The 26,789-nt window shown below is 41.7% G+C and overlaps 1 protein-coding gene across 1 annotated transcript; it reads left to right on the top strand.

Annotated features, from left to right (window-relative positions):
- The first annotated feature begins 44 nt into the window (after nucleotides 1–44).
- Nucleotides 45–26,212, top strand: CDCA8 (cell division cycle associated 8). Its single transcript, XM_036746262.1, has 10 exons — nucleotides 45–407; nucleotides 4,244–4,372; nucleotides 4,870–4,910; nucleotides 16,467–16,539; nucleotides 17,864–17,937; nucleotides 18,885–18,949; nucleotides 20,894–20,989; nucleotides 22,073–22,199; nucleotides 24,840–24,926; nucleotides 25,438–26,212. Exons 1-10 carry the CDS (start codon nucleotides 311–313, stop codon nucleotides 25,480–25,482), a joined length of 834 nt encoding a protein of 277 aa, XP_036602157.1. The 5' UTR covers nucleotides 45–310; the 3' UTR covers nucleotides 25,483–26,212.
- The last annotated feature ends 577 nt before the right edge of the window (nucleotides 26,213–26,789 follow it).

Here is a 26,789-nt window from a genome sequence, read left to right as displayed (position 1 = left end):
CCCCTCGCGCCCGCTCTAGAGTGGAGCTTCTTATTGGCTGTCAAGGGGCGGTTGAATTTGAATCTGCAGGGCGAGGCAGCGACTCCATTTAACGCCCCTGAGACCGGTGGGTGGGCCCGGTTTGGTCACCACTGACTTCTTTGGGATCTCGATCTTCTCGGCTGTAAGGGGCCGGATCGGAACAGTCGGCCTTTCCTCGGGCGCGGGAGTACGATCTGCGGGGGCTGACCTCCCCGGGCTCCCGTCCGCCTCACGCGCCGCCGCCGCTCGGGTCTGGCGGGTCGCGCGGCGTCTTCTCCGCCTCTGCACCATGGCTCCGTCGAAGAAGGCCTCGAGCCGGACGACCAAGAAGAGCGCGGTGCGGAGCAGAAAGCTCGCCTCCTTCCTCAACGACTTCGACCGTGAAGGTAACTGAGGGCCCCGAGGCTCATGGCTGAGACAAATGGAGCCAACCAGGCGCACCCGCGGAGAAGGAGGCAGCGAGGCTGGGGCGGAAGGGGGGGTGGGGCGGCCTGCACTCGCGTTGCCCTGGGTAACCGCAGAAAGCGTCGGCGGGGGAGGGGGCGAGCGCAGAATCTGCTCCCCCTGGGTATTTACTGGCGCCTTCTCGAGGACGGGGCAGGTCTTTGAAAGAAAGCATCATCCCACACTACTACTTCCTAGCCCTGTGCTAGGACTCTGGGGATACACTGGCAAAAGCAGAAACTGCCCCTGCCCTCTGGGAGCTTACTTTCTTTTGGGGGAGGGGGCGACAGCCGTGTGCAAATATGATATTAATGTCCTTGGGAACTTGATCGGAGCCCTCCCCCAGGACCCAAAGCTCCCAGGCCCAAACATACGTAAGGACGTGTAAAACATATACAAGGTAATTTGGTGGGGAAGGACTTTGCAAGGAAGCAGGGGTCGAGGAAATCAGAAAAGAGATCTTTTTGACTCCGTTTCGAAGTACACAAGGAGTTCTTAACCGGGGGATTTGAAGAGGGAGGGGCTGCATTCCAGATATGGGGAATTGCTAATGCCAAGTCATGAAAACAGGAGAAGGGAGAAAGCTAATTCGGTTAGACTGTGGTAGAGTATGGGAAAGGGAGTGATATATAATAAGGCTGGAAAGGTCGGTTGGATCAGATTGTGAAGGACTTTAACTGCCAAACAAGAGCTTATATGGTGTGTCCCTAAAATCTTAGTGCAGTTTTAAAGCTTTATTAATGTCTTTAAGCTTAAGGCTTAAAATGTCTATTAAGAGTTTTGGGACGCCCTGTATTTGATCAGAGAGGTGTTGGAGTTTGAATAGGGGAGGTCAGACCTTTGGCAGCTGTGTGAAATTGTAATCCAAAAAGAACTTTTTTAAGGTGCCTGTTCTATGCAGGACACTGAGAAAACTCAGCAAGTTGTGATCCTAGCCCTCAGAGAGCTCCACGTGTAGTAGTAGATACGAGACAAAGATGCAATTATACCTTACGTGTACAGTTGAGCTCCTCGAAGATGGGTTTTTTTCTGTTTTTGTCATTCTTTGTGTCCTCAGCTTTTTTTTTTTTTTTATGTCCCTGGCATAGTAAATGCTTGTTGGTTGATACAAATGTATAAAAAGCAGTACAGAACATTCTGCTAAGTTTGAGAATGGGGAGAGACCTGGCCTGGGGTGCAAAAGCTCTTTGTTGTTTTCTTGGTATTGCCACTAACTTGTTATGTGACTTAGGCAGATCTGTCATCCTTGAGACTTTGTTTCAGCTCTGGAAAATTAGAAGGCTAAAAATCATTCCAAGGAACATCCATCTATCCGTTAGCTATGAGACAGTGGTAATTATATAAATGATGTAAAAATGATTTCCTCACAGTACAATTATAGAAATAAAAATGGGTTCATTCACATTTACTTCAATGTTTCAGTCGTTGTTAGTCATTAGTATAGATACTCTCTTGAGAAGTGTTGCTCATAACACATTGCATCTTCTGTAATTCTTGCCCATGTCCTTCCACAAACCCTTTATAGAAGATCTATTTATTATGCTGGGGTCTTTTTGCTAGTTCTTTTACTATTTCTTGAATACTAATCTAACACTTAGACTATCCATCCAGTATCCCTCCAGTTACATAGCTTATCTACCTCCTTTGCTTTTCAAATATGTTCTTGTTCTATATTTTACAACATCTTCAAGGGTGAGTTGTCATTGGTAACACAATCATAATAATATTTGCAAAGTACGTGACATATATTATCTCAGTTGATTTTCACAACTGCTTGTATTCTACTTATACTCACTGTGTACCTTTCCACTGGCTTACCTACAGTTTAAGGTTTTTCAGAAATCATGATATTTGATTGTTAACTATATCATATCACTGGGAGAATATTAGTATTTAACAAATGGGCTTTGACAGTGGGTAAGCAGTTTGGGTTGTTGAAAATGCTGCATAGTTTCCCAAATGCAATATGACCCAGTCTTCTAGTTAATTTTGAGCTCAAGACAGATGTGCAGTCTATCCAACTTCATGTTATAATTGAAACAATGTGCATTCTTTATATACTTAGTTTTTTTTTTTTTCCTGTGTGGCTAATTAGACCGAATTCTTCCAGGTAGTCATCATGCTCCTTATTAAGGGGTTTCCAACAAGATAGTTCCCACACCTGTGAAATAGACCAAGATTGCTAGGGAGCTGAAACCACAAAGATAACTTTGCTCGGTGAACTTCTATCATTATTTAAAAAGACATAAAACAGGATGACACCCAGACTCATGATTGACACTGGACTTGGAGTCAGGACGATCTGGTTTGAGTGCCTATTCCAGCAGTTGATAGCTGTGTGACCACACACAAATCTTTTAACAACTCTGAACCTCAGTTTCCTCATCTGTAAAATGAGGATAGTAATACCTGTGTGAAGGATAAAATGTAAAGCACTTTGCAAACAACAACAGCAATAGAAATGTCAATTGTTATGGTCCCCAGAAGTTTTTTGCCAATACCATGGAAGATGTTTTGTGCAAAGGCCAAACGGAACAAGGAGTTCCTGTAGATTCTGAGATTGTCAAGAGACTTCTCTTTGGAAAGGACATCTAGGTTTTATTCAGCCCTGAGGCTTTCTAATATGCCAAACTGTGATTGGATTTTAAGTTAAACAGGATTTAATGACACTTTTCCCCTTATGCTTGTTATTACCTAAGGAGTTGGATGTTTAGTTCTAGTACTTTTGTGTTGAGTTTCGTTTGGTCATCCAGCTGAATGTCATCTGTTACTCTAGGAATGTTATTAGAGTAATGTGGAATAATTGATCAGCTACATGGCTCTTACAGTGCATGAGGACCACTTTAAACAGTGAGGTAGTTTTGTTAAATTTAATGTAATGCTATTACAGTTGCCGTTGCCATGGTTTAAAAAAAGTTATTGCACAAAATCCTCAACAAGTCAGAATTACTTGATTTGATTGTAGGCCTACAGTCATTGTTTTCAAAGTTACATCCCTGTTTTTTTAAATGGGTGTACTGAAAGGCCCAATGTAGTCTCAAGGCTTCTGGTCTTCCAACCCTAAATGATTCCCATCATCTCTGAAATTCTGTGATTCATTTTTGCTAGGAAAAGGATCAAAGATGACTGTTGACGTTAGCATTATTTTGTACAATGAATGGTATCGCAGAAAGAACACAGGATTGGAGTTTAGACATGTATTTTAGTTCAGGTTTTTACCACTAACTTGCTATGGGATCTTGGCCATATTACCTCTCTAAACCTCAGCTTTCTTCTTTCTAAAGTAGGACAGCAATATTTGTCCTGGCTACCTCCCAGGTTTGTTGTGAGAAAAGAGCTGCAGGAACATGAACTCTTACTATTTACATCGACACCTGGCTCTCAGTGGCTGAACAGTTTTTCTACAACCCTCTCAGTCAGTGTCTTCTATTGCCCCTCTTCCCTATAACCCTAGGGACTGTTCTGCCTGAGGTGAGCAGACTGATTAAGATGCTTTAGAGCCACTTTATTGAAGGATGTATATCTCTGTAAGACAAATACATAGATGACAGGAAAACCTGGAATCCAGAGCTAGAAGAGTCATCTTTAACTATGTCTCAGAAACCAGGAGTTGTCAACTTTCATGGGCTCGGGGTAGGATTGTTACCAGGTAGTTTGAAGATGGCAGAAAGGTTCATTTTTAAAGTGCACAAAATTATTAAGGCTTTCAATTGCTGTCCTATTTTATGTAAAATGACCTGTTCCTGTTTTGTTGGTCTTTTTTAATCTCTTCTTACAGTACAAATTAGATCAAAGCAAATACAGTCAGATGCCCAGAACCTCATCAAAGAAGTAGACAATCTTTACAACATTGAAATCCTCCGGCTTCCCAGGGCGCTTAGAGAAATGAATTGGCGTGAATATTTTGGTAAGATGTTGTACCTCTCCTAGCTGTTAACTGAAATATAGAGGCATTTTGAGGCTCACATAGTAGTCCAGGCTCTCTGAGCTTAGAGAACTGGCGCTGCCAGCACCACTGCTGCTGCTGCTGTTTATGGTAGTTTTACAAGGTTGTCACAAGCTTTGAAAACTGAAACAATATAGAATGTAAAGTGATAGTGGTTATAGCCAATATGGAAAGGTCCTCCTAAAGCACTATTGTAAGCAGCATTTTGAAATGGTTGCTAGTTAATGAGAAATCATAGTTTGCGAAGAGGTATATAGGCTACCAGCAGTCCTCCATTTTAAAACCCAGCGGGCCTTATTTATTGACTAGTTACCGTAATCTGCCAACATTTTCTAGATATTTAAATAGCTTCTTGATGAATCTACTACATTAAGTAGAGTCTTCCAAAGATGCTTCTGTTGTTGAATAAATGTTTGTCCACGTGTGTTAGTTGCTAAAGAGGAATGTTCTTTTTGTAGCCCTAGGAGGAAGCAAACAGGCCCTGGAAGAAGCAGCAACAGTAAGTGATTTGTCTCATTTGATTTTTGTGGGAAGTTTCTCTCTTTATCAAATCCAAAAATATTTGTTGAACTATTCTGCCCAAGGCAGTGTTCTTGTGAAGAGGACATTATGTAGGTACAGCCAGTAAAGACAGAAGGATCCCTGGGCTCCTCAGGGGTTCTGCTCTTCTGTTTATTGATGGTTTTTTTTATCTTTGACTTCACTGTCAATTCATAACAACTACCCTCCATAAACTGTCCCATGTAACAAAGGAAAACAGACTATATTTTGACAGCTTGTACTACATTCTGTGCCTGTACCTCTCTACTGAGAGGAGGGAAGTGTGCTTCATCATTGGTACCCTGGATCCAAGAGCAGTTACTGCATTTAATCTGAAATTTGATGTCTTTTAATATTGTTTTTATATGCTATTGTAGTCATGTGTATTATTTATTTAGTTGTGCTTACTTCACACTGCACCAATTGGTAAAAGTCTTCCTTTTTTTTTTGGAATCCTGACATCATTTCTTAATGGTATGATAATATTCTGTCACATTTATATACCACAATTTGGGCTGGTTGTGGTGATGCCCTGGGTACGGTCCCTGCTACCAAAGTTGAGGCTGATGGGTTTCTTATGCCTGGGATTACTGAGCTATAGGAGGACTAAGGCCAGTAAGGTGTCCAAACTGAATCCAGCACCAATATGTTGGGCTGCCTGGAGCAGGGGGCCACCAGACTGGGTTGGAAACAGAGCGGGTCCAAGCTTCCATGCTAATATGCTTAATATCAGACCAGTGAGTGGCTGCTGTACTTCCAACCTGCTCAAGTTAGCAAAACTTCCCCAGAAAAGCTACAACTTGTCTGACTGTTCATTCCCCAGTCAATGAGCACCCACTGTTTCTAATTCTTGCTGCCACAGCCAAGATGGCAGCTGGAAAACAGGGACTAGCATGAGCTCCCTGCCGAGTTCCTCCAAAAACCTATAAAAAATGGATCTGAACCAATTCTGGAACTGCAGAACTCAAAAAACAGCAGAGGGAAGCAGGGCTTCAGCCCAGGACAGCCTGAATGGTCTCTGGGTAAGGTCTATCCCGCACAGAGCTGGGAGCGGAGTGGACCGACCAGACCAGGAGGCGGGCAGAGCGTGCCCTAGTGCCCTGAATCAGTGAGCTGCAGCAGTTACCAGACTTCTCAACCCACAAACACCAAAGACAGCAGAGAAGGTTACTGGGAATAGCTGGGGAGTGGAAGGAGTTTGCAGTTCGGCTACCACCCTGGGGGCAGTGGAGGTGGGGCAGCTACAGAACTACAGCTGCAGTTGCTTCCCTCCCCAGGCCCACCTGGTAGGAGGAATTAAGTGGTGGATCAGAGCAGGAGTGAAGAGCCTGCTGAAGATCTAAGTCCAGTCCGGGTTGGGGGTTCTTGGGGAAGGAGGAGTGCTGGTGTGGCAGAGCTGGCACATCCCCCCAAGCTTGGAACATAGTTCTCTTAACTCTACAAGCAGTCATACCCCCATGAAAAACTCAAAGGTCAAGTTAGTTGGCTGGGAATATGGCCAGACAGCGAAAAAGCACCTAGATTCAGTCTCAGACTTTGGATTCTTTCTTTGGTGACAAAGAAGACCAAAACATACAGGCAGAAGAAGTTAACAAAGTCAAAGAGCCTACAACAGAAGCCTCCAAGAAAAACATGAACTGGTCTCAGGCCATGGAAGAGCTCAAAAAGGATTTGGAAAAGCAAGTTAGAGAAGTAGAGGAAAAGTTGGGAAGAGAAATGAGAAGGGTGCAAGAAAATCATGAAAAACAAGTCAATGACTTGCCAAAGGAGACCCAAAAAAATACTGAAGAAAACAACATCTTGAAAAATAGACTAACTCAAATGGCAAAAGAGCTCCAAAAAGCCAATGAGGAGAAGAATGCCTTGAAAGGCAGAATTAGCCAAATGGAAAAGGAGGTCCAAAAGACCACTGAAGAAAATACTACCTTAAAAATTAGATTAGAGCAAGTGGAAGCTAGTGACTTGATGAGAAATCAAGATATTATAAAACAGAACCAAAGGAATGAAAAAACGGAAGACAATGTGAAATATCTCATTGGAAAAACCACTGACCTGGAGAATAGATCCAGGAGAGAGAATTTTAAAATTATTGGACTACCTGAAAGCCATGATCAAAAAAAGAGCCTAGATATCATCTTTCAAGAAATTATCAAGGAGAACTGCCCTGATATTCTAGAGCCACAGGGCAAAATAGAAATCGAAAGAATCCATCGATCGCCTCCTCAAATAGATCCCAAAAAGAAATCTCTTAGGAATATTGTCACCAAGTTCCAGAGCTCCCAGATCAAGGAGAAAATACTGCAAGGAGCCAGAAAGAAACAATTTGAGTATTGTGGAAACATAATCAGAATAACCCAAGATCTGGCAGCTTCTACATTAAGAGATTGAAGGGCTTGGAATGCGATATTCCGGAGGTCAATGGAGCTAGGAATAAAACCAAGAATCACCTACCTAGCAAAACTGAGTATCATGCTCCAAGGCAAAATATGGATTTTCAATAAAATAGAGGAGTTTCAAGCTTTCTCAGTGAAAAGACCAGAGCTGAATAGAAAATTTGACTTTCAAACACAAGAATCAAGAGAAGCATGAAAAGGTAATCAAGAAAAAGAACAAGAAAAAGAAATTGCAAGGGACTTACTAAAGTTGAACTGTTTTGTTTACATTCCTACATGGAAAGATGATGTGTATTATTCATGAGACCTCAGTATTAGGGTAGCTGAAGGGAATAGGCATATATTTGTATATGCCTGGGATTTATGTTTATGTATGTATGTGTAAGTGAATGTGTGTGTATGTATATATGTATGTGTATATATGTACATAGAGAGCGCGTGGGCACGGGGTGAGTTGAAGATGAAGGGAAGATATCTAAAAGAAATAAAATCAAATTAAGGGATGAGAGAGGAATATATTGAGAGAGGGAGAAAGGGAGAGATAGAATGGGGTAAATTATCTCGCATAAAAGTGGCAAGAAAAAGCAGTTCTGTAGGAAGAGAAGAGAAGGCAGGTGAGGGGGGAGTGAGTAAATCTTTCTCTCATCAGATTTGACCTGAGTAGGGAATAACATACATACTCAATTGGGTATCTTACCCCACAGGAAAGAAGAAGGAAGAAGATTTTAAAAAGGGGGGGGATGATAGAAGGGAGGGCAGATGGGGATGGAGGTAATCAAAAACAAACACTTTCAAAAAGGGACAGGGTCAAGGGAGAAAATTCAATAAAGGGTGATAGGTTAGGAAGGAGCAAAATATAGTTAGTCTTTCACAACATGAGTATTGTGGAAGGGTTATACATAATGATACACATGTGGCCTATGTTGAATTGCTTGACTTCTTAGGGAGGGTGGGTGGGAACAGAAGAGGGGAGAGAATTTGGAACTCAAAGTTTTAAAAACAGATGTTCAAAAACAAAAAAAAAGTTTTTGCATGTAACTAGAAAATAAAATACACAGGCAATGGGGCGTAGAAATTTATCTTGCCCTACAAGAGAAGAAGGGAAAAGGGGAGGGGAGGAGAGTGGAATGACAGAAGGGAGGGCTGACTGGGGAACAGGGCAACCAGAATATACGCCATCTTGAGGGGGGGAGGGTAGAAATGGGGAGAAAATTTGTAATTCAAACTCTTGTGAAAATCAATACTGAAAACTTAATATATTAAATAAATAAATAAAATAAAAATAATTCTTGCTGCCACAAAAAGTGTTCCTATGAATATTGTGATATATGTTGGACTTTTTCTGTCTTTGATCTCTTTTCATTATATATCTAGTACAGGGATTGCTGGGATCAGAAAGATGAAGAGTTAAATAATTTTCCTCTTATTTCAAGTTGTTTTCTAGAAGTGTTGAAAAATGCTGTTTCTCACCAATAGTTAATTAGTGTGCCTGACTTCCCATAACCCTCTAGCATTGACTGTTTTTGTTTTGTGGCATTACCAGCTTGACGAGCATGAGATAAAACCTCACGGTTATTTTAACTTGCATCTTATTAGGAATTTGGAACTCTTTATATGATAATTTATAACTTATATTTCTTCTTTTGAAAACTGTTCATATCTTTTGACCAGTTATCTACTGGGATAGGGCTGTTAGTCTTATAAATTTGATTAAATTCTTCGTATATCTTGGGTATATGGCAATTTTATCAGAGATACTTGACACAAAGTTTTTTTCCCTCAATTAGACTTCTTTTCTATTTATTTTTTGGTCCTATAAAATTATATAATCAAAATTGTCCAATTTTTTCTTGTTTTCTCTCTTATTTGCCTACAAATTTCCCCCCAGCCATAATTCCATTCTCTACCCTTTTTTAAAAAAGAAATAATGTGGCCTTTTATTTTTAGATTATATGTCTATCTGGCTCTTATTGTGATATAGAATGTTAGTTTTAAACCTATTTTCAGCCAAATTACTTTTCAGTCTTCCCAGAAGTTTTGTTAAATGAGGAATTCTTCCCCTACTAGTTCATGGATTTATCAGACATTGAGCTGCTGTGTTCATTTGCTTCAGGGTTGTTGTCTAGTCTGATAAACTCCTAAGGGTGATGGCTTGTCTTGCTTCCTGTTCCCCTTGTAATGCCTTGATTTGAGTTCTCCAGTGAGATTAGGTAATCTCAAACCCAGATTTATTTTTAAATTGATTTACCTATTTCACCCTTTTTTATTACCTAGGCCTTTGGGATAAAATACGTAATTTATTTTGATTCTTAATCATTGGACTTTGCTAACCATAGAATGATTGAAGTCATGACTCTCTGCCTTGGGTTGTCATAGACTCATAGAGTTTTCAAATTGAAAGAAACTTCAGGTCATCTAATCCAACCTGTTCCAAGGACTATGATCCCCTGTCTATGTGACATTGCTAACAAATGTTTATCTAGCCTTTGCTTAAAGCCTCCCTCGATGGGAACTACAGACCCAGGAGGAAGACTGGAAGGAAGCAGGAGAGATGACAGGTCCTTATACTGTGGAATATTTAGTGCTTCCCCACTTGCATACAAAGTGCTCTGTGTGCATTGCCTCATGGGATTGTCAAAGCCCTCCTAGGAGAGGCAAGTGTTACTATCCCCATTTTGACAGCTGAGGAACCTGGAGGCTTTAAATCCCATAGTAAGAGGAAGAGCCAGATCTTGAACTGCACAAAAGGCTTAGACACGTAAAACAGAACTTTCCTAAACATAACAACATAAAAGGGGTTTGGCAACCAAATAGAAAGAGACCCACATTCTTCCAGCAGCAAACTAAAGTGATTTAGATGTGAGGTTTGGATGGAGATGTGTTGGTAGAGGGGTGAGGTCATTGTATAAAAGATGAGTCTAAGGAGTAGCAAGGGCCCACAGGCCTCTAGTTTTTGTTTTCTTTTCCTGTAATGGGAGAGCTGGGAAGTAGAAAGACGCATATTTATCAGAATAGTGAGCAAATTGCAACTAATCCTCAATGAGGTAAATGAATTGTAATATATGCCTTGGCCTGTTGCTTTGAAGAACAGCACATGAGTTTTCTTCCTTGTGACCAAATTCCAATTCATTTTAGCTAATTCATGTGAATTAACTTTTTTTTTTAAGTGACTAATGTCCATACACTTTGATCCACAGATCCTACTGCTAGGCATATGTGCCAAAGAGGTCAAAGACAGTCAAATCAATAGATATTTATGAAGCACCTGTTCTAGGGAGTAGAGCCAAAATGGCAGAGTGGAAGGATACAGTGCTGTTGAATTCTTGTCCACAATTCCTCCAACCAGATTTGTAAAATGCAACAGACTGAATCCTGGTGGAGAAATCCAGAAAAAGTCAGTGAGTTTTTTATCTGGCCCAGGTTAGCATAAACAGAGAACAGTCACTGGAGACAGGGTCAGGGCAGGAGCACAAAGCAAACAGCACTCCTGTGCCCAGGGAAAGGCTGCACACCAGCAGAAAAAGAGGTCTCAGATCCACACTGGGGCATTGCAGTGGAGATTGGTGCCAAGTGACAGCTTTGTTGATCACTATCCAAGATGGAGTGAGAAGGGTACCTTTGTACAGTGTAGAGAGGTCCTAGGTGGTAGACTGAGAAAGGAGGAATTTCAGACCTCAGTCACAAATCAGGGTCTCAACTTCTGGCATCCAGCCTAGCCTGCAGAGGAATAACCAAAGCAAGAAACCCAAACCAAAATAGGAGGGAAGAGAGGGGTCCTGTGATTCTGCCAGTTTGAACCAAGAGAGCTTTCTGGCCAGCCTACCAGGGTAAAGTCCAGCAGCCTTCTTCTCTTGCACAGTTCTAAACCTAGGTCAGGAAGTTGCAGAGCTGAGAATGGGGGGTATGGGGGAGGGATAGAAATCATATCTTGCCCTGGATCAGACCACTTGGGGAGCACTGAAAGTTTATAAGTCATCATCCTGGCCCTGAGATCCTGGAATAACACCACACTTAATACCCCCAAGAAAGCAGCAATGGGACCAGCCCAGATCTTCCCTCCAGTAGTGCTGTAGAGAGCCCAGCTCTAACATCATATCCCAAGTCAGGAAGTGGGCTGGAAGAATGGACAAACAACAAAAGAACCAAAACATAATGAGCTGTTATGGTGGAAATTATGTTCAGGATACAGACATAGAAAAAACAAATGACTCCAAAACATCTACAAGCATTGCCTTAGGAAAACACAGCTTGGGCAAAAACTCCACTAGAATTCCTGGAAGAAATGAAGCAAGTGTTAAAAAAAAAATGTTTATAAATGGAATGAGAGGACTTCAGGAAAAAATTAGAAAAGAAATGAGAGCTATAGAAGAAAGAATTGGAAAGAGAATTAACAGCATGGCACAAGGGGTACAAAACCTTGCCCAAGCAATAAACTCCCTGAAAATTAAAATGGACCAAATAGAAATCAATGACTTAGTGAGGCAACAAGAAATATTAAATTCAAGTCAAAAGGCTAAAAAAAAATGGAAGAAAATGTAAAGTATCTCATAGCAAAAAACAACTTACCTAGAAAAAACATCAAGAAAAAAAAATTAAGAATCACTGGACTACCTGAGAACTATGACCAAAACCAGAATCTAGATATTCTATTTTAAGAAATCTCAAAAACTGCACAAGTCTCTTAGAACCAAAGGGCAAAGTAGAAAAAGAACCTACCATTCGCCTCCTGAAAGAAACCTCCAAATGAAAACTCCCAGGGACATCATAGCCAAAATCCAGAGCTTCCAGGTCAAAGAAAAAATGGTACAAGTAGCCAGAAAAAGAATTCAGGTACCTAAGGATTCAAAGTCAGGATCACCCACAATTTAGCAGCCCCCAGTATAAAGGAGCAGAGAACTTGGAATATAATATTCCAGAAGGCAAAGGAAATGGTCCTACAGCTAAGCACAACTTATCTGGCAAAACTAAACATAGTACTATAGGGGAAGAAATGGACCTTTTAATGAAATGGAGGACTTCTAAACATTCCTGATGAAAAGAAACTTGGAGGTGTGAAGGGAAGCATAAAAAGGTAGACAGGATTAGACAGTGATAAAGGACTAAATGAGGATAAACTTTTCATTCAAATGTGGGGAGATGTTGCATGTGAACCCTTTGAAACCCTATCATCATCAGGGATCATAGAGGGAGTCCAAATAGACAAGGCTCTAGAGTAGTTTTGTAACATCCTGATATTCTTAAGGAAAGAATAGAGAAGGAAAGAGGAACATACTGCAGGGATAAGCAAAAGGATGTACAAAACTATAGCTCTTTTTTGAGGTGGCAGAGAATGGGAATTTGAGGCAGTGTCCATAAATTGGAGATGGATGAACACTTTTTGTATATCACTGTGATGGAATACTATTGTGTTAAACTTTTATCAGTGTAATAACCACTCAGGATTCTAGAGGACTAATGATGAAACAATGCTACTCACATCCTGGTAGAGGTGAAAGACTCAGAATGAAACAAATTTGGGGAGTTTTGGGGGAGGGAGGAGAGAAGTGCATTATGGACATTTATTTCAATCGACTGTATGGGTTTGTAATAGGTTCGGGTTTTTTATGTTCTCTTTTAGACAGTAGAGGAGAATGAGAAAGCAGGTCTTGGCTGGTTAAAACTAATTTTTTTTTAAAAACACCTATTACATGCCAATCACTATGCTAAGTCACTGTAGATATAAAGAAAGTAAAAAGACAGTTCCTGAACTCAAGGAGCTCTCAATTTTAATAGGGGGAGACAATAGGGAACTAACTATTTACAAGTAACACTATATAGATGGAGTACATCGGAGATAATCTCAGAGGAAAGGCACTAAGATGAAGGAGGATCAGAAAAGACTTCTCATGAGAGGTGGTATTTTTGCTAAGACTTGAAGGCAATCAGGAGACAGGTGAGGAGAGAGAATTCTAGACTTGGGGGAGAGTCAGTGAAAATTCATGGAGTCAGAGATGGAGTGTCTTGTCCCAGGAACGGCAAGGATGCCAGAATCATTGTTCTTCAAGTATGTGGAAGAGGATGAAATATAAGGCGACTTAGAAAAGTAGGAAGGGGCCAGGTTATGAAGGGCTTAAAAGCCAGAAGATTTTAAAAATTGTATCTTGCAGGCAATAGGAAGCCGCAGGAATGGGTTGATAGGGATGGATGGATAGATAAATACAGATAGACAAGTCCCATTTATACTGAAATATATATCAGTAACAAATAAACTGGAATCAAAGTAGATGCCTATCACTGTACATGAAGGAAAATTACCTGTACCATAAGAATATGAAGAAATCACAAAATTTATATGAATTCATATAAAGTGAAGTAAGCAAAGGCATGGAAACCTCTCAATAAACAAGCATTTATTAAATGTCTACTGTGTGCTCAACATTGTACTAAGCTCTGGGGATGCAAGTACAAAGAATCAAAGACATCTACTCAAAAAGAACTTCTATTCCAATGGGAAAGGTGACAAGTATTGAGCTACATACAAAAGAAAGATACAAAATAGTAAAATGCAAAGGAGGGCACTAGCCCTCAGAGAGGGTATCAGGAAAGGCAGGGGATCTTTGAGCTGCCTCTGAATGAGGGACAGTAGCGGGGAAGTGCATTCCAGGCATTGGGCTGAGGATGACCAACGCAAAGACACCGTGATAGGAGGTGGAATGGGGTATAGGAAGAACACAGAAAAAGGCCGTTTTGACTGGATTATAGAATGTATGAGAGAGAGTAGTGTCCAAGAAGACCAGAAAGGAGATTGGGGCCAGGTTGTAAAGAGCTTTCAAAGCAAAATAGAGCTGTTTAATCCTAGAGGCAATAAGGAGCCGCTGGAATTGATTGGGTAGTGGTGTCACCTTGTCACATCTGAGACTTGAGGCAGAGACTTTACCCTAGAAGGCTGTTGCAGTAATCCAGGCCAGAGGTGATGAGGACCCCAACTAAGGTAGTAGCAGCCTGTGAAGAAAAAGAAGTCAGATCTGAGAGATGTTTTGGAGGGAGAAATAGCAAGTTTTGACAACTCAGTGGATATATGGAATAAGGCAAAGTTTGGAGAATAGGATTCAGTTCACCAAAGTTTAAGATCCCAGGAGATTGGAAGAAGGATAGTGATTGCTTTTGATGAAAATAGGGAAAGTACACCAACTATAACCATATACATGGAAAGTGCAACAGCAAAATTGGAAGCTAAGTGCTGTATAATAATAACCAAACTTGTCACAGAAGAGAAATGAGGATGTGCCTTTTTCCCCTCTTTGCAGAAGTGAGGGGAACTATGGGTGTGAAATGCCACCTATGTTGTTGGACTTGGGGTGGTGGTTGGTTTTGCTGAACTGTTTTTATTTAGGATTCTTTTTATAAGAAATAGCCCTCTAGGTGAGAAAAGGGATCAATACCATTTAAAGTCCCTGTGTTATGGACTATTTCCTTCTACTTTAAGAAGGTAGAAGACAGAAAAAAAATAGAGAAAACCACAGTTCTTTCACATGACAGTGGAAAATCATTTAAAGAAAAAGAATAGGCTAAAGGAAAGGGAGATAATCTCAAATTTTAGAAGTGGTTGGAATAAGAGGGAAAATAACATCCACCATGTTTATAGCTTCTAAAATCTATGCAGCCGTCAATACTGTTATAACCACTTGTTCCGATAGATGTACTTAGCAAAGTATTGTGGGAAAACTTAGAGTGCTTAGCAAAGCAGGACATTTTGCCTTGGCTAGGTAAAGTACTTGGTCATACACCTCAGAGTTCATCTGACCTTTTGTATTTTCAAATAAAAACAATATCAGGAAGCTCCTTTGTAAATTGTTAGAATTCACTAAAATAAGGAAGAAATAATGACTTCTAATCTAGCAGTAAAGCTCAGAAGAATGTTACCTTCATGAAAGCAAAGACTGCCTTTTATTTTCTCATTAATATCCTTAATGTGCAGCATAATGTCTTAGACATGCTTATTGAATTTAGTAGAATTTTTTTTAATTTTTTTAAAATGTATTTATTTAACATATTTAGTTTTCAGCATTGATTTTCACAAGAGTTTGAATTACAAATTTTCTCCCCATTTCTACCCTCCCCCCCCACTCCAAGATGACGTATATTCTGGTTGCCCTGTTCCCCATTAGCCCTCCCTTCTGTCACCCCACTCCCCTCCCATCCCATATTCCCTTCCTTTCTTGTAGGGCAAGATAAATTTCTACGCCCCATTGCCTGTGTATTTTATTTTCTAGTTGCATGCAAAAACTTTTTTTTTTGTTTTTGAACATCTGTTTTTAAAACTTTGAGTTCCAAATTCTCTCCCCTCTTCCCTCCCCACCCACCCTCCCTAAGAAGTCAAGCAATTCAACATAGGCCACATGTGTATCATTATGTATAACCCTTCCACAATACTCATGTTGTGAAAGACTAACTATATTTTGCTCCTTCCTAACCTATCTCCCTTTATTGAATTTTCTCCCTTGACCCTGTCCCCTTTCGAAAGTGTTTGTTTTTGATTACCTCCATCCCCATCTGCCCTCCCCTCCATCATCCCCCCCTTTTTTTTATCTTCTTCCTTCTTCTTTCCTGTGGGGTAAGATATCCGAATTTAGTAGAATTTAAGTTCCTTGAGGGCAAGGACTTTCATTTTTGTCTTTGTATCACTAGTATGTAGCTCAGTGCCTGCTGCAGAGTAACTTTCCTGGCATGCCTGTGTGTGTGTGTCCCTGTGTGTATAGTCTAGCCATCAGATATCTGGCTACCAAAGTGGCATTTGCCCCAGGTAATACCGTAAGCCCCATGGCAGCAGACCAGTTTTAATTAAAGGCACAGGTATTATACTACCCTGCCTGATCTTTGTGCTCAGTATTGAAAGGACTGTTATTAAAGAATGTACCCGTTAGCCATATTCACAGGTAGTGCGTGGATCACTTAGTGACATCGTCTTCTAACAGGGCAGTAGCAATCTAGACATGCTATCTATGGCTGATTGCATTTCATTTCAAAGGGCAAGGTGGCAGAGAGGCCAGAAGAGACTAAGAGGAGAACACATTCATCATCTAATGTTTCTCATTAATCGTATATGTCGATGCCTCTGGTGTTTTCTGGCTATTTTCTTTCAGGCTGACCTGGATATCACAGAAATAAATAAGCTGACAGCTGAAGCTATTCAGACACCCTTGAAAGCCGTCAGAGGTTGGTAGCTCTTCTCAATCCCTTGTAATTTTGTTTTTGTCCCCATTCCTCTCCTAAAACAGCTCTCTCTAGTGATCTTTTCTTAACTGATAAAATCCACTGGCCTTTTTAGTCCCTGTCCTCTTTGACCTTTCTGCAACTAATCACCCTACCCTTGGCATTTTCTCCCTTTTTGTTTTTTATTACACTGCTCTCTCCTAGTTCTCCTACCCATATGATTGCTCTTCAGTCTCCTTTGTGGAATCAATCACACGTTTTCTGGTCCTTTACTGTTGGTGTTTCCCAGTATTCAGTCATAAGCTACCTTCTCTTTACATGTGCCCCCTTAGAGATCGCATCAGTTCCCTAAAATTCAAATATCATTTCTTTTCAGATGACTCATAGATGTGTGTGTGTGTGTGTGTTTGTGTGTGTGCACGTACATGTGCGTTCATTCCTTTTCTATATCTTGAACACTGCTTCATCAACTCCTTTTTAGCTCTCTGCTAGGCTAGGCTTGATGTAAAGAAAAGCTCCCCAACAATTAGAATTGTTCAAACGTAGAACATCATGAAATAGTGGGTTCCCCAAAACTGGACAGGTTTTAAATAAAGGCTGGATGTTCACTTGTCAGAACCACGGAACTGCCGAAATCCCTTCCATTTCCGAGGCTGCAGTTCTTCCTGGATGTCCCAATGGCATCTTAAACTCAATGTGTGCAGAATGGAACTTACAGTTCAGGCTGTCATCACCTCTTGCCTGGACAGTGGTAGTCGTTAGGTCCTAATTGAGCTTCCTGCTTCCAGTCTCTCTCCTCTTCAACCCACCCTCTCCATAGCTGCCAAAATAATCTCTAAAAAACCCAGATCTGTGTAAGAGGCAGCTTGGTGCAGCAGAATGAGCACTGGTTCTTGAAGGAGATGATATACTTACTAAGTGTTACAAAAACATTTGCCTCCCCAACTCCTCCTTCACTGAAGCCATTTGGTCTCTCTTTTGGGCAGCCAATCATTGAGTTGCCTATTATTAGGTTACTTTAATATAGATAAATGGCAGAGCTGTACCCAGCTTTTCTGTTTCCATTATTAACTTTGTGACATCAGGCAAGTCACAAAATTCTGCAAAATGGAGGTCCTTGTATTCCATAGACAGCCAGGAATGTCGCCTGTAGAGTAGTTAATGTGGCTAAGGGCTTTGTAATGGGAAGGGCCACATGCCTGTGAGCTGCTGTCATTAATACACCCAAAAAAGGCGGTTGTGTTTCTTCATTTTGAGTGACCGATAATTGGGTTAAATAAGTTAATTCCTTCTAGAGTCATCAGTCTACCTTAAATGTTTTGTACAGCAAAGAAAGCAGCAAAAGTGGCTGAGGTGATTAAAGAAGAAGAAACTGAAAATATTAATCCTCAGACTACAAAGGTAAGGATCAGATCCTTGTGGGCCTGGTGTCATCTTCTGATTGTGTCTATTGAGACTTGTCATTGGCTAATACCAAAAGCTAATAAATTAGGGAGACGTGGTACTTGAAATAAAGGACTTCAGTCAAATTTGCGGGCAGATGAAATCTCTAAAGAAGTCATGATTTTGATTTGAGACTGCTTAGGTGAGGAAAGGAGAGCTGGACCATGGAGGGAAGATTGGAAGGTTGCGCTTCTTACATCTTAACTTTCTGGAGCCCTATTCACATAAGTCAGTTGAGAGATTTGGAGAGAAGAAGCCAGAATATCTCCAACAACAGCTTCCATTTTTTCTACCTTAGAAAAAGACAGAAGGAACCAATCTTCCCTGTGGCCTGATGTCCCATCTTTTTACTGTCCTACTTGGATTCTGAGCCTGCCTGACAATGTGACCTTAGGCGACTCACACCCATGTCTTAGCCTAAGTTTTCCCTATCTATAAAATGAGTGAGCTAGACTAGAGGTTGCTGTCTCTGACATTCTGTTTCTGTGTAGAAGAGGGATTAGTTTTCCTTTGGACCCAGAGAGAAGAACCAGCAGTCTTAGGTGAAAATACAAAGAGGCAAGCTTGACATGATGTCATGCCAAGTTTTTTGCAGTTAGAGCACTGCAGAAGTGAATTGGGCTGTCTGGAGACAGTGGGCTTCTCCATAGGGGTCTGTAAGCAGAGGTTGGACAGCCACTTGTAATATAAACCAGGCTTCCTTTTTGGCCACTGATGTCCCAACTCTCAAATTGTGTGACATATCAGTTGATGTGGTCCTACGATTCTAGGAATTGGTCACTGCATTTCACAGGATGAATCCTTGTATTTGAGCTTAATTCCCCACCCTCCCCCCACCCTGACTTCTTTTCAGGACTTTTTATCTTTTCCATGTGTAACCTGAATATCGTTTGTTTCTCTGTCAGGCAAAGAAATGTCCAACGACTAAGAAGAGGACTCAGTCAGTGAGAGCAAATGGCAGGAGCAAAAGGCAATGTGGAAGGGGACTTCTTGGTTGGGGGGTGGGGGGGCAGAGATTGGGGTAGGGGAGGGGGTTGGAGACCATAAAGTCTTCTTATCTTTTGATTTGGAATGTAGACATGGAGAAGGTCTAAGCCCCTCTGACGTAGGCAGAGACTGCATTCTACAGTAGGGATCTGTGACAAATTGTCCCTCAGGTAACAGGGTAATTAAATTTTCTTCTTCCTGTGATTTAGGCTAGGTAGTTGCAGTCTAGAAAGGCCACATCAGAAAAGGTCAGAGAAAAGTCAGTCTAATCACTGATTTGGCTTTGGACTGGAGCATAGGATAGGTAGGACTGGAAAGACTAAGCTTAACTTCTAAGGATCGGCCCATGGAGAGATTTCAAGAGGTCTGGTAACTTGAATGGGAAAAAAAAATTACACCTTTCTTTAATTAGTTTCCTTTGTAATGGTTATGTTTTTTATTTTATGCATTTGTTGCAACAATCTGGCTAGCAGCTGTTGTGGGGGTGAAAGACCAACACAAGCCCAACAATAAGCATGCTACCAGCACACTGCAAAAGCCCAGGTTCTTTTGATCTGCTTTACTAAGGAAAGCAACGTTAAGGGGTCGACAAGCTCACTTTAATCCAGCATACGAATACCATTCACTTAGTTCAGGGGAAAAAGCCAGCACCCTGAACTTCTGAGCAAAATACAAACAAATTACAAACATCGACAGACAGACCTTGTCTGATTCAAATCCCAATACATAGTTACCAGAGTTTAACAAAGTCCCAGCATCCAGGTTTACGAGCTGGAGGGCCATTAGCCACAGCTGCCCGGAGTCTCTGCATCAGCATACCACCAAGAGTGAGAGCCCTGAGCAAATAGCTCTGTCTGCTCTTCTTATACTGTTTCAGACGTTATCAAACATCATCTGAGCGACCAGAACTTAGGCTGCTATGATTGGCTCTTGAGTTAGCACCTCCCCGTAGTAGGAGCTTCACACCCACGTAGGCTTAGCACCTAATAGGGGTTTGGGTCTGGGGCTTAGCACCTAGTAAGACTCAATGAAATACACTGAATTAATCAAAGGAAGCAAAAGCCAAACTCTTCAAGGGCACTTGGTTGAACAGAGTGCTAAGAGCCCCTTTTGCTTACCAACACAGCATTTAAGAACATTATTTTGAGATAGGGTCTATAACAAGAAAGTAAGAATACCTAGACTACAAAAAGAGACAAAGAGGCAGATTCAGGACTAGGGTTAGACTAGAGAGAGTCCTACCTAGGACTTGGTATGCAGCAAGTGAGGAGTATGCAGTGAATGATCATTTTTATAAATGCATAATTTTTTTAATAACACTTTCTCTTTACATGGTTATTTATTCTGTGATAAGTCATGTATATTGCTGCCAGTAGAGGCTTTTAACTTCTCTTGTAACTTACTTTTCAAATCTTGCCAGGAATACTGATACTTTGTTCACACAAGGTTCACATCTTTAGGATGGAGTAAAGAAAGAAAATTTTGGCAGGCGGTGTTAAAGGCTTTAAATCTGCGTCCATCTAACTTAATAGCATGAGACTATATTATATAATTCATGCTCAGAAATTCCCTCACCCTCTAGTAAAGAAAGTTGGAATGCTTTGATCCCTCCACCACACTGTGTGCTAGTTCACAGATTGCAATTGGGAGAGGTGGAAAATAAATTTCTGGAAATAGTTATGACCCTAGAGGATGGTTTTTCAAAGAGAATATTCCCGTACCAATATTCTACCATGGGTGGTGACTGCTGAAGGTTAACCAGAAATCCGCCGATGATACAGTGAACCTGGCAGGCTGAAGGAGGAGTCTGTTTGGAAGGCTGGCCTAACAATATAGTTAGAATCATTGTAACTGCTGTTTTATTCAAGTGGGTTAAGATTCTCTCTCATGGCAAAATTTCTTACCAGTGTTACCTTGATAAATACAGGTCAAACCAAAGTAGTCTTGTTACTCCAGCCCTGGGCAGATCTGACTTCTCCATGCTAGGACCAACTCCAGGCCTGACACCCAGGTTTGATTCCAGGTAAGGATTTTTAGATTATTTGAAGTTCGGTGGTGGCCCGAGTATTTAACATTAGTCACCAGAGAGCAAACATTTGTAAAATGTGCCTGATCCAGAGTTTCTGCAGAGTCTCCAAAATTTCTTCAGAGGATAAAGGAGACAGGGGCTTTGCTGCCTTCCTCACTCAGCATTTACTTAGCAGCAGTGGAGACAGCACTGGGCTTGGAGAAAATCTGAGTTCAAATCTCCCCTGACTTATCCTAGTTGTGTGACCCTGGACAAGTCTCTTAACCAATGACTGCCTCAGTTTCCTCATCATTAAAATTTAGATGATAATAAAAGCACCTGTCTTCCAGGGTTGTCGTGAGCAACAAATGAGGTAATAACTAGCACGTAGCAGGTGCCCTCTAAATGTTAAATGTTCATTGTTGTTGTTATTCTCCTAAGAACAGTTGGTGTTATCATCAATAGCATTACATGGATGAGCTATTTACTCTCTCTAGGCATAGGTTAGAGTGAGTAATGCCTCTGACATTAGTAAAGAAACCCATGTGTTGCCCCTTTTGGCCTTTGCCAGTTCTAACCCAGAGGTTTGAAAGAAATGAGTGCTAATATTTTAATAGCTTTCACTTTTTCTTTCTTTTGTAATAATCTCCATTATCTTGAAAACGTTAAATTCCAGAGATCTTGTGATGATGTAATCCCCAAATCATCTCTCCTGTGACATTTGAGCAAGTTATGGGAGCATTTGGCTGCTCTTCTAAATGAAATGACCATGGTCTATTTCTGGTGATTTTGGTTTTTTTTCTTTTTAGCAGCCAGGTTTCATGGAGCTGAAAATTATACAGATGAGAATTTATTTTTCTAGTTGCATGTTTAGTAATTACAGCCTTTTTCTTCCAGGCAAGTTGTGTTTAGTCATATTCTGCTCAGAATTTTTCTAAATTTAAACCTCACTCTCCTCTTAGAAGTGAGTGGTTTGGGAGAAAAAAGTAAGTGATTTCAGAACTGCAGCTTGAGCTAGAATTGGACTAGAAGTACTCCTAATTCTTGCTTTAATTCAGTGTAGTGGGTAGATTCACAAAAACTTTCCTGCTTTTATAGGATCTTCAAGACCCCAGGCCTCCGTACTCCAGCAGCCAGAGAACGGATTTACAACATCTCTGTGAACGGCAGCCCCCTGGCTGATAGCAATGAGGTCTTCCTCACTGTGCCCATGGGTGGAGGAGAGGTAAAAGAGAACAGCGTCTATGAGAGAGAGTTGGGGCCATTCTGGGTCCTCTGGAACCATTATACCTACCCCCAGAGACATCTTTCCTGTGTATGCTTTAATCTCTGCTTTCAGCTGCATCTCCTGCCCAGTCTATTTCCCCAGTCTAGGTCAGTGTTTCCTGCTGGCCGCCAAGGGTGCCATTGCTGCAGAAGACATTCCTCTGACTTGAAAACTGCCCACTTCTGTATTTATTTACATGCTTGGTATGCAGATCACAACCTTAGGTATTACTAGGTTGAAAAGGTGAACTTTACATCATGCCTGTTAGACCTAAAGCCCTGAGAGTTAAAAGCTCAACTCTCTTTAACTGCAGTGATGAACTATAGGTATACTGATATTCTGAGATAGAAAAGAGTGTGTCCCAAAAGGTCTTTTCTCATTGGAAAATCAACAGGTCCAAGTTTGCCTTGAAGCAGACCAGCTACTGTGGAGACAGCAGCATAGGCTGGGTCAAGGGTGGGGAACCTTCAGCCTCAAGGGCACATGTGGCCCTCTAGGTCCTCAAGTGTGTCCCTTTGACTGAATCCAAACTTCACAGAACAAATCCTCTTAATAAAAGGATTTGTCTTATAAAACTTGGACTCTATCAAAAGGCCACACCCAAGAACCTAGAAGGCCACATGTGGCCCCAAGGCTGCAGGTTTCTTCACCCCTCTGCTGGGCTCTCTTCTCAGCAAAATGCCCTGCCTACTTTCCAGCATCTGCTCCAGCTAGGCCAGCTTCTAGGCCCAGAGTTATCAGAACATCCTCTTTTTCTAGACAATCAACAAATGCCTAGGAAGTGACAGCTAGGTGGCATAGTGAGTAGAGCACCGGCCCTGCAGTCAGGAGGACCTGAGTTCAAATCCAGCCTCAGACACTTGACACACTTACTAGCCGTGTGACTTTGGGCAAGTCACTTAACCCCAATTGCCCTGCCTTCCCCCCTCCAAAAAAAAAAATAAAATGCCTACTATGTGCTAAGCACTGGGAATACAGTAACAAAGAATGACACAAACATTCCTCATTGTATTTTTTCAGGGGATGACAAGTGGATTCTTTTCATTCTACTTTGCCCTTTGGTTCTAAGATATCTGGGCAATATTCTTCGATGATTTCTCAAAACATGATGACTAGGCTGTTTTTGTTCATGCTTTCAAGTAGTCCCGTGATCCTCAAATTAACTCTCCAGTCTTCTGACTTTGTTTTATTATTTCTTGATGTCTCATGGAGTCATCAACTTCCATTTGGTCAATTCCAATTTTCAGGGAGTTGTTTTCTTCAGTGAGATTTTGTGCCACTTTTTCCAAGCTGTTAATTCTCTTTTCCTATGTTTCTTCCCTACCACACTCATTTGGTTTTTTAAATTATTTTTTAATGCTTTTTAAAAACTCTTGCTTTAACTAAAAATTCTTGTTGGACTTGTACCCAAGCTGCATTTTTCTTTGAGGCTTTGCTTGTAGATGTTTTCAAGACATTCTCTTCTGTGTGTGTGGCTTGAATTTCCTGTCCACATAATAGCTTTTTATGGTGGGATTTTTTTGGTTTGCTCATTCTTCCATCTGGCTTCTAGACTTTGGACTTGATGTTAATGCTGGGGCTCTGTGTACTTTCGGGGGTGATGTCTGGCCTGAGCCTGTGTCCTCCTGTATCCTTTTGCAGCTTTCATTGCTTCCAAGGTTGTATGACCCAGGGGAAGATCTGTTCATTACCCTTCTGGTCTGAGCTCTGTAAGTTCCTGACCCAGGTGTGGGGTCTTTTGGCTTGTTCCTGGTTGGGAGCTTCTTTAGACTGCTGCTCAACTCAGTTATTGTTAGTCTGATGGGAAGTTCTGCAGATTCAGGACAGCTGAACTGCCAGTTCCCATTTGGTCTGGGCCTCCTGCCCCTAGTTATTCTACTGCAGGCTTCCATACAGGCCTGGAAGCTAGAACTGCATCCCACTCTGCTACTAGGGTTAGAACCACATAGCTACTATTTGATTCAGAATTTGTTTCATGCTTAGTACACAGCTAGGCCCATACGCAAGACTGCTACTCTCTACCCTGGATCTGTGATTTGAATGGGGTAGTGGGCAATAGCTGCCAGATGGTACACATTCCTGTGCTAGTGAGAGATCCCCAGGATCCCTTACTCCCTGGTGCTATCTCAGGGCACTGGAATTCTCCATGTACTCTCCAGGCCAGACCCCCTCCAAGCTATCTGCAGGCTTCTTTTCTGTCTCCCTAAGCTACCCTAGGCAGGAAAAAGGACTCACTGACTTTTTCTTGACTTTCCCAATCAGAGTTCAGTCTGGTGTGTTTTCTAGTTCTTTGTGGAGGATGTTTAGTGGGGAGCTAGACTATTTCCTCTCTTAACTCCACCCCACCTCCAAGAAAGCTTTCTACTCATTACATTTTAATAGGAAAGACAAGCAAGTGCATGTCTACATATACCAAAGAAATACAAAGAGAACAAAATCAGAATAGTTGAATACCAGATTTGTGGAGGAGAGGACACTAGGAGTTGGGGAATCAAGAAAAGCTTCATGTAGAAGGTGGTGCTTGAGCATATTCTTGGGGTTCTCTGGTCTTCTGGATGTGAACTCCTCAAATTTAGCCATCTTTTTTCCTTTGTACAGAGCATGCGCTTATTGGCCAGTGATTTGCAAAAGATGGATCTGGCACATCTGGATCCAGATGCCTTGGGAAACATTAAGAAGTTATCCGTAAGTCCTCTTTAACTCCATTTCATTCAAGTGTGATCATTTTGGACATTGAGGAAAATTACTCCCATCAAATGTTTTCCTTTGATCTTAGGTTTCTGGTTATGCTTAGAAGCATCTGTCAGAATATCTGACTAAAGCCCCAGACCCCAAATCGTAGGGGAGTGTTGTGCCAGTAGACTCAGGCCTGGGGAAGCCTTCAAAGCTCGTTGAAAGAGCCTGCTCTTGGAGCAGGGTGGGAAATCCACTGGCTCTCGAGGTGGCCTGACAGCTGGAAATCTAAGCCTTGGGGAGAGACCATGGATGTGATGGGGTTTAAAGGCTAGACACACATTCTCCACGTACTTAGCATCTTTCCCACTAGTGTTAGGGAATAACATCTGTGAGAAGGCCTGGAGAGGTAGTGATTTGCCCCACAAGAGCATGAGGACTCGTGGCCATGAAATGCCTGTGTACTAAATATAAAAAGGATGCCTGTCTCCTTTAGATAATTCATGTTTCACTTTCTTTTTAGAATCGACTTGCTCAGATTTGTAGTAGCTTACGGACCCGGAAATGAAGCAGCTGAAATTCTTCAAGAAGCTCAAGCCGGTTGTGATGGGACTTAACATATGCAACTTTGCCATCTCCAAAGGATTTCTTCAGGCTCGTTTATTTGGGTCCAAAGTTTTTATAAAGGGATTGACTGACCTTTTGACTGGTGGGATAGTAGAGACCATGGAGATACACAGGCCTTTGTTCTCATCCACCTTCTGCCAAAACCCTCAGGGCAAAAAGTTAAGACTCCTATGGCCAGAGCCTCTTTATCCACCAAGCCAGCTGGTCAACCTCCAGCACTTCTTTCCCCCAGAAGGGGCTATTGCAGCAATGGGATCTATAAAGCCATGCTGCCACTACTCCTAGCTAAGTCCTGTATCCTGCTGTGGCTCAACATCTGGACTCTGGGGATCCCAAAGGCTTCTTGTTCTCCCTTTCTCTTGGGCATCACCCGTGTGCCCCACACTGGGGCTGAGCAGCTAAACCTTGCATTTGAAGCAAGTACGGCAAGGATGGCGGTGGTATTCGACCGCTGGGGAGCTCTCCAATTTGCCTCAAACCAGTTCCAATATTTTATTCATTTTTAGGACTGCAAGTTTTCAAGAGATGGGAAATTGCAGCATCTGCAGCAACCTCCTAACAGCCACAGCAGCAGTAGCCTTTGTGTTTCTCCTTTTCCTCATCTCTTCTGACCAAATGTTTTGGGAATTCTTTGTTTGTACCTATCTTCAATAAATAAGCTTTAACAGTCACTATTCTGTCTCTCTGAGAGTGACACAGTCTGGAGGGAGCTTGGGGATCTTTTGTTGACCAAGCCTAGGCCTAAACCAGATGATGACTTGGGTATCAGGGCTATCTCTTGGAGTTAAAGATGCAGATGTGAGGGGAAAGCCTTGGCCCCATCAGCAGCTATGAAGCCACTCCAAACGTGCTTACCTCTTTGCAGTAGCATAATCTGGACTTTGCTAGCTCCTGACTCTGGAATGGTTTGCTCCTTTTCTAGGTGTTAGGAGGGCAAGTCAGCCACCCTGGGGGAGAGAATCAAGAGCACAGGCTGCTTCTCTGGCTTTGTGTTGCTTTGTGTTAGGTATTTTTTCTAGTAGGTTCCCCATTTTGAATGCTTCTGGCAGTGTGGGCACACATGAAAGCCTTAGGAGAAAAAGTGACCTGTGGCAGCTGGCTACTTACAGTGTATACATGTGGATTCGCATATTAGTGTGTGTTGGCACTGGAAGCAAGTGTTTTCCATGCATGGTGCTTTTTGACGTAACATATGGGCCTCCCAAGTGTTGTCTGTGTTCATCAAATATTAAAGGAGCCAGAAGGCCT

The sequence above is a fragment of the Trichosurus vulpecula genome, chromosome 2 (genome assembly GCF_011100635.1).
Source record: "Trichosurus vulpecula isolate mTriVul1 chromosome 2, mTriVul1.pri, whole genome shotgun sequence".
NCBI classification, from domain to species: domain Eukaryota; kingdom Metazoa; phylum Chordata; class Mammalia; order Diprotodontia; family Phalangeridae; genus Trichosurus; species Trichosurus vulpecula.
Note: the sequence above shows the minus strand (reverse complement) of the source record. Positions and strands in the feature narration are given on the sequence as shown.

Bases quoted from the DNA above. Each gene is read 5' to 3' on its own strand.
- CDCA8 (XM_036746262.1), top strand. From the start codon at position 311: ATGGCTCCGTCGAAGAAGGCCTCGAGCCGGACGACCAAGAAGAGCGCG. The intron at 20,990-22,072 runs GTAAGGATTTTT...CTGCTTTTATAG, and splicing joins ACACCCAGGTTTGATTCCAG to GATCTTCAAGACCCCAGGCC. The intron at 22,200-24,839 runs GTAAAAGAGAAC...TCCTTTGTACAG, and splicing joins TGCCCATGGGTGGAGGAGAG to AGCATGCGCTTATTGGCCAG.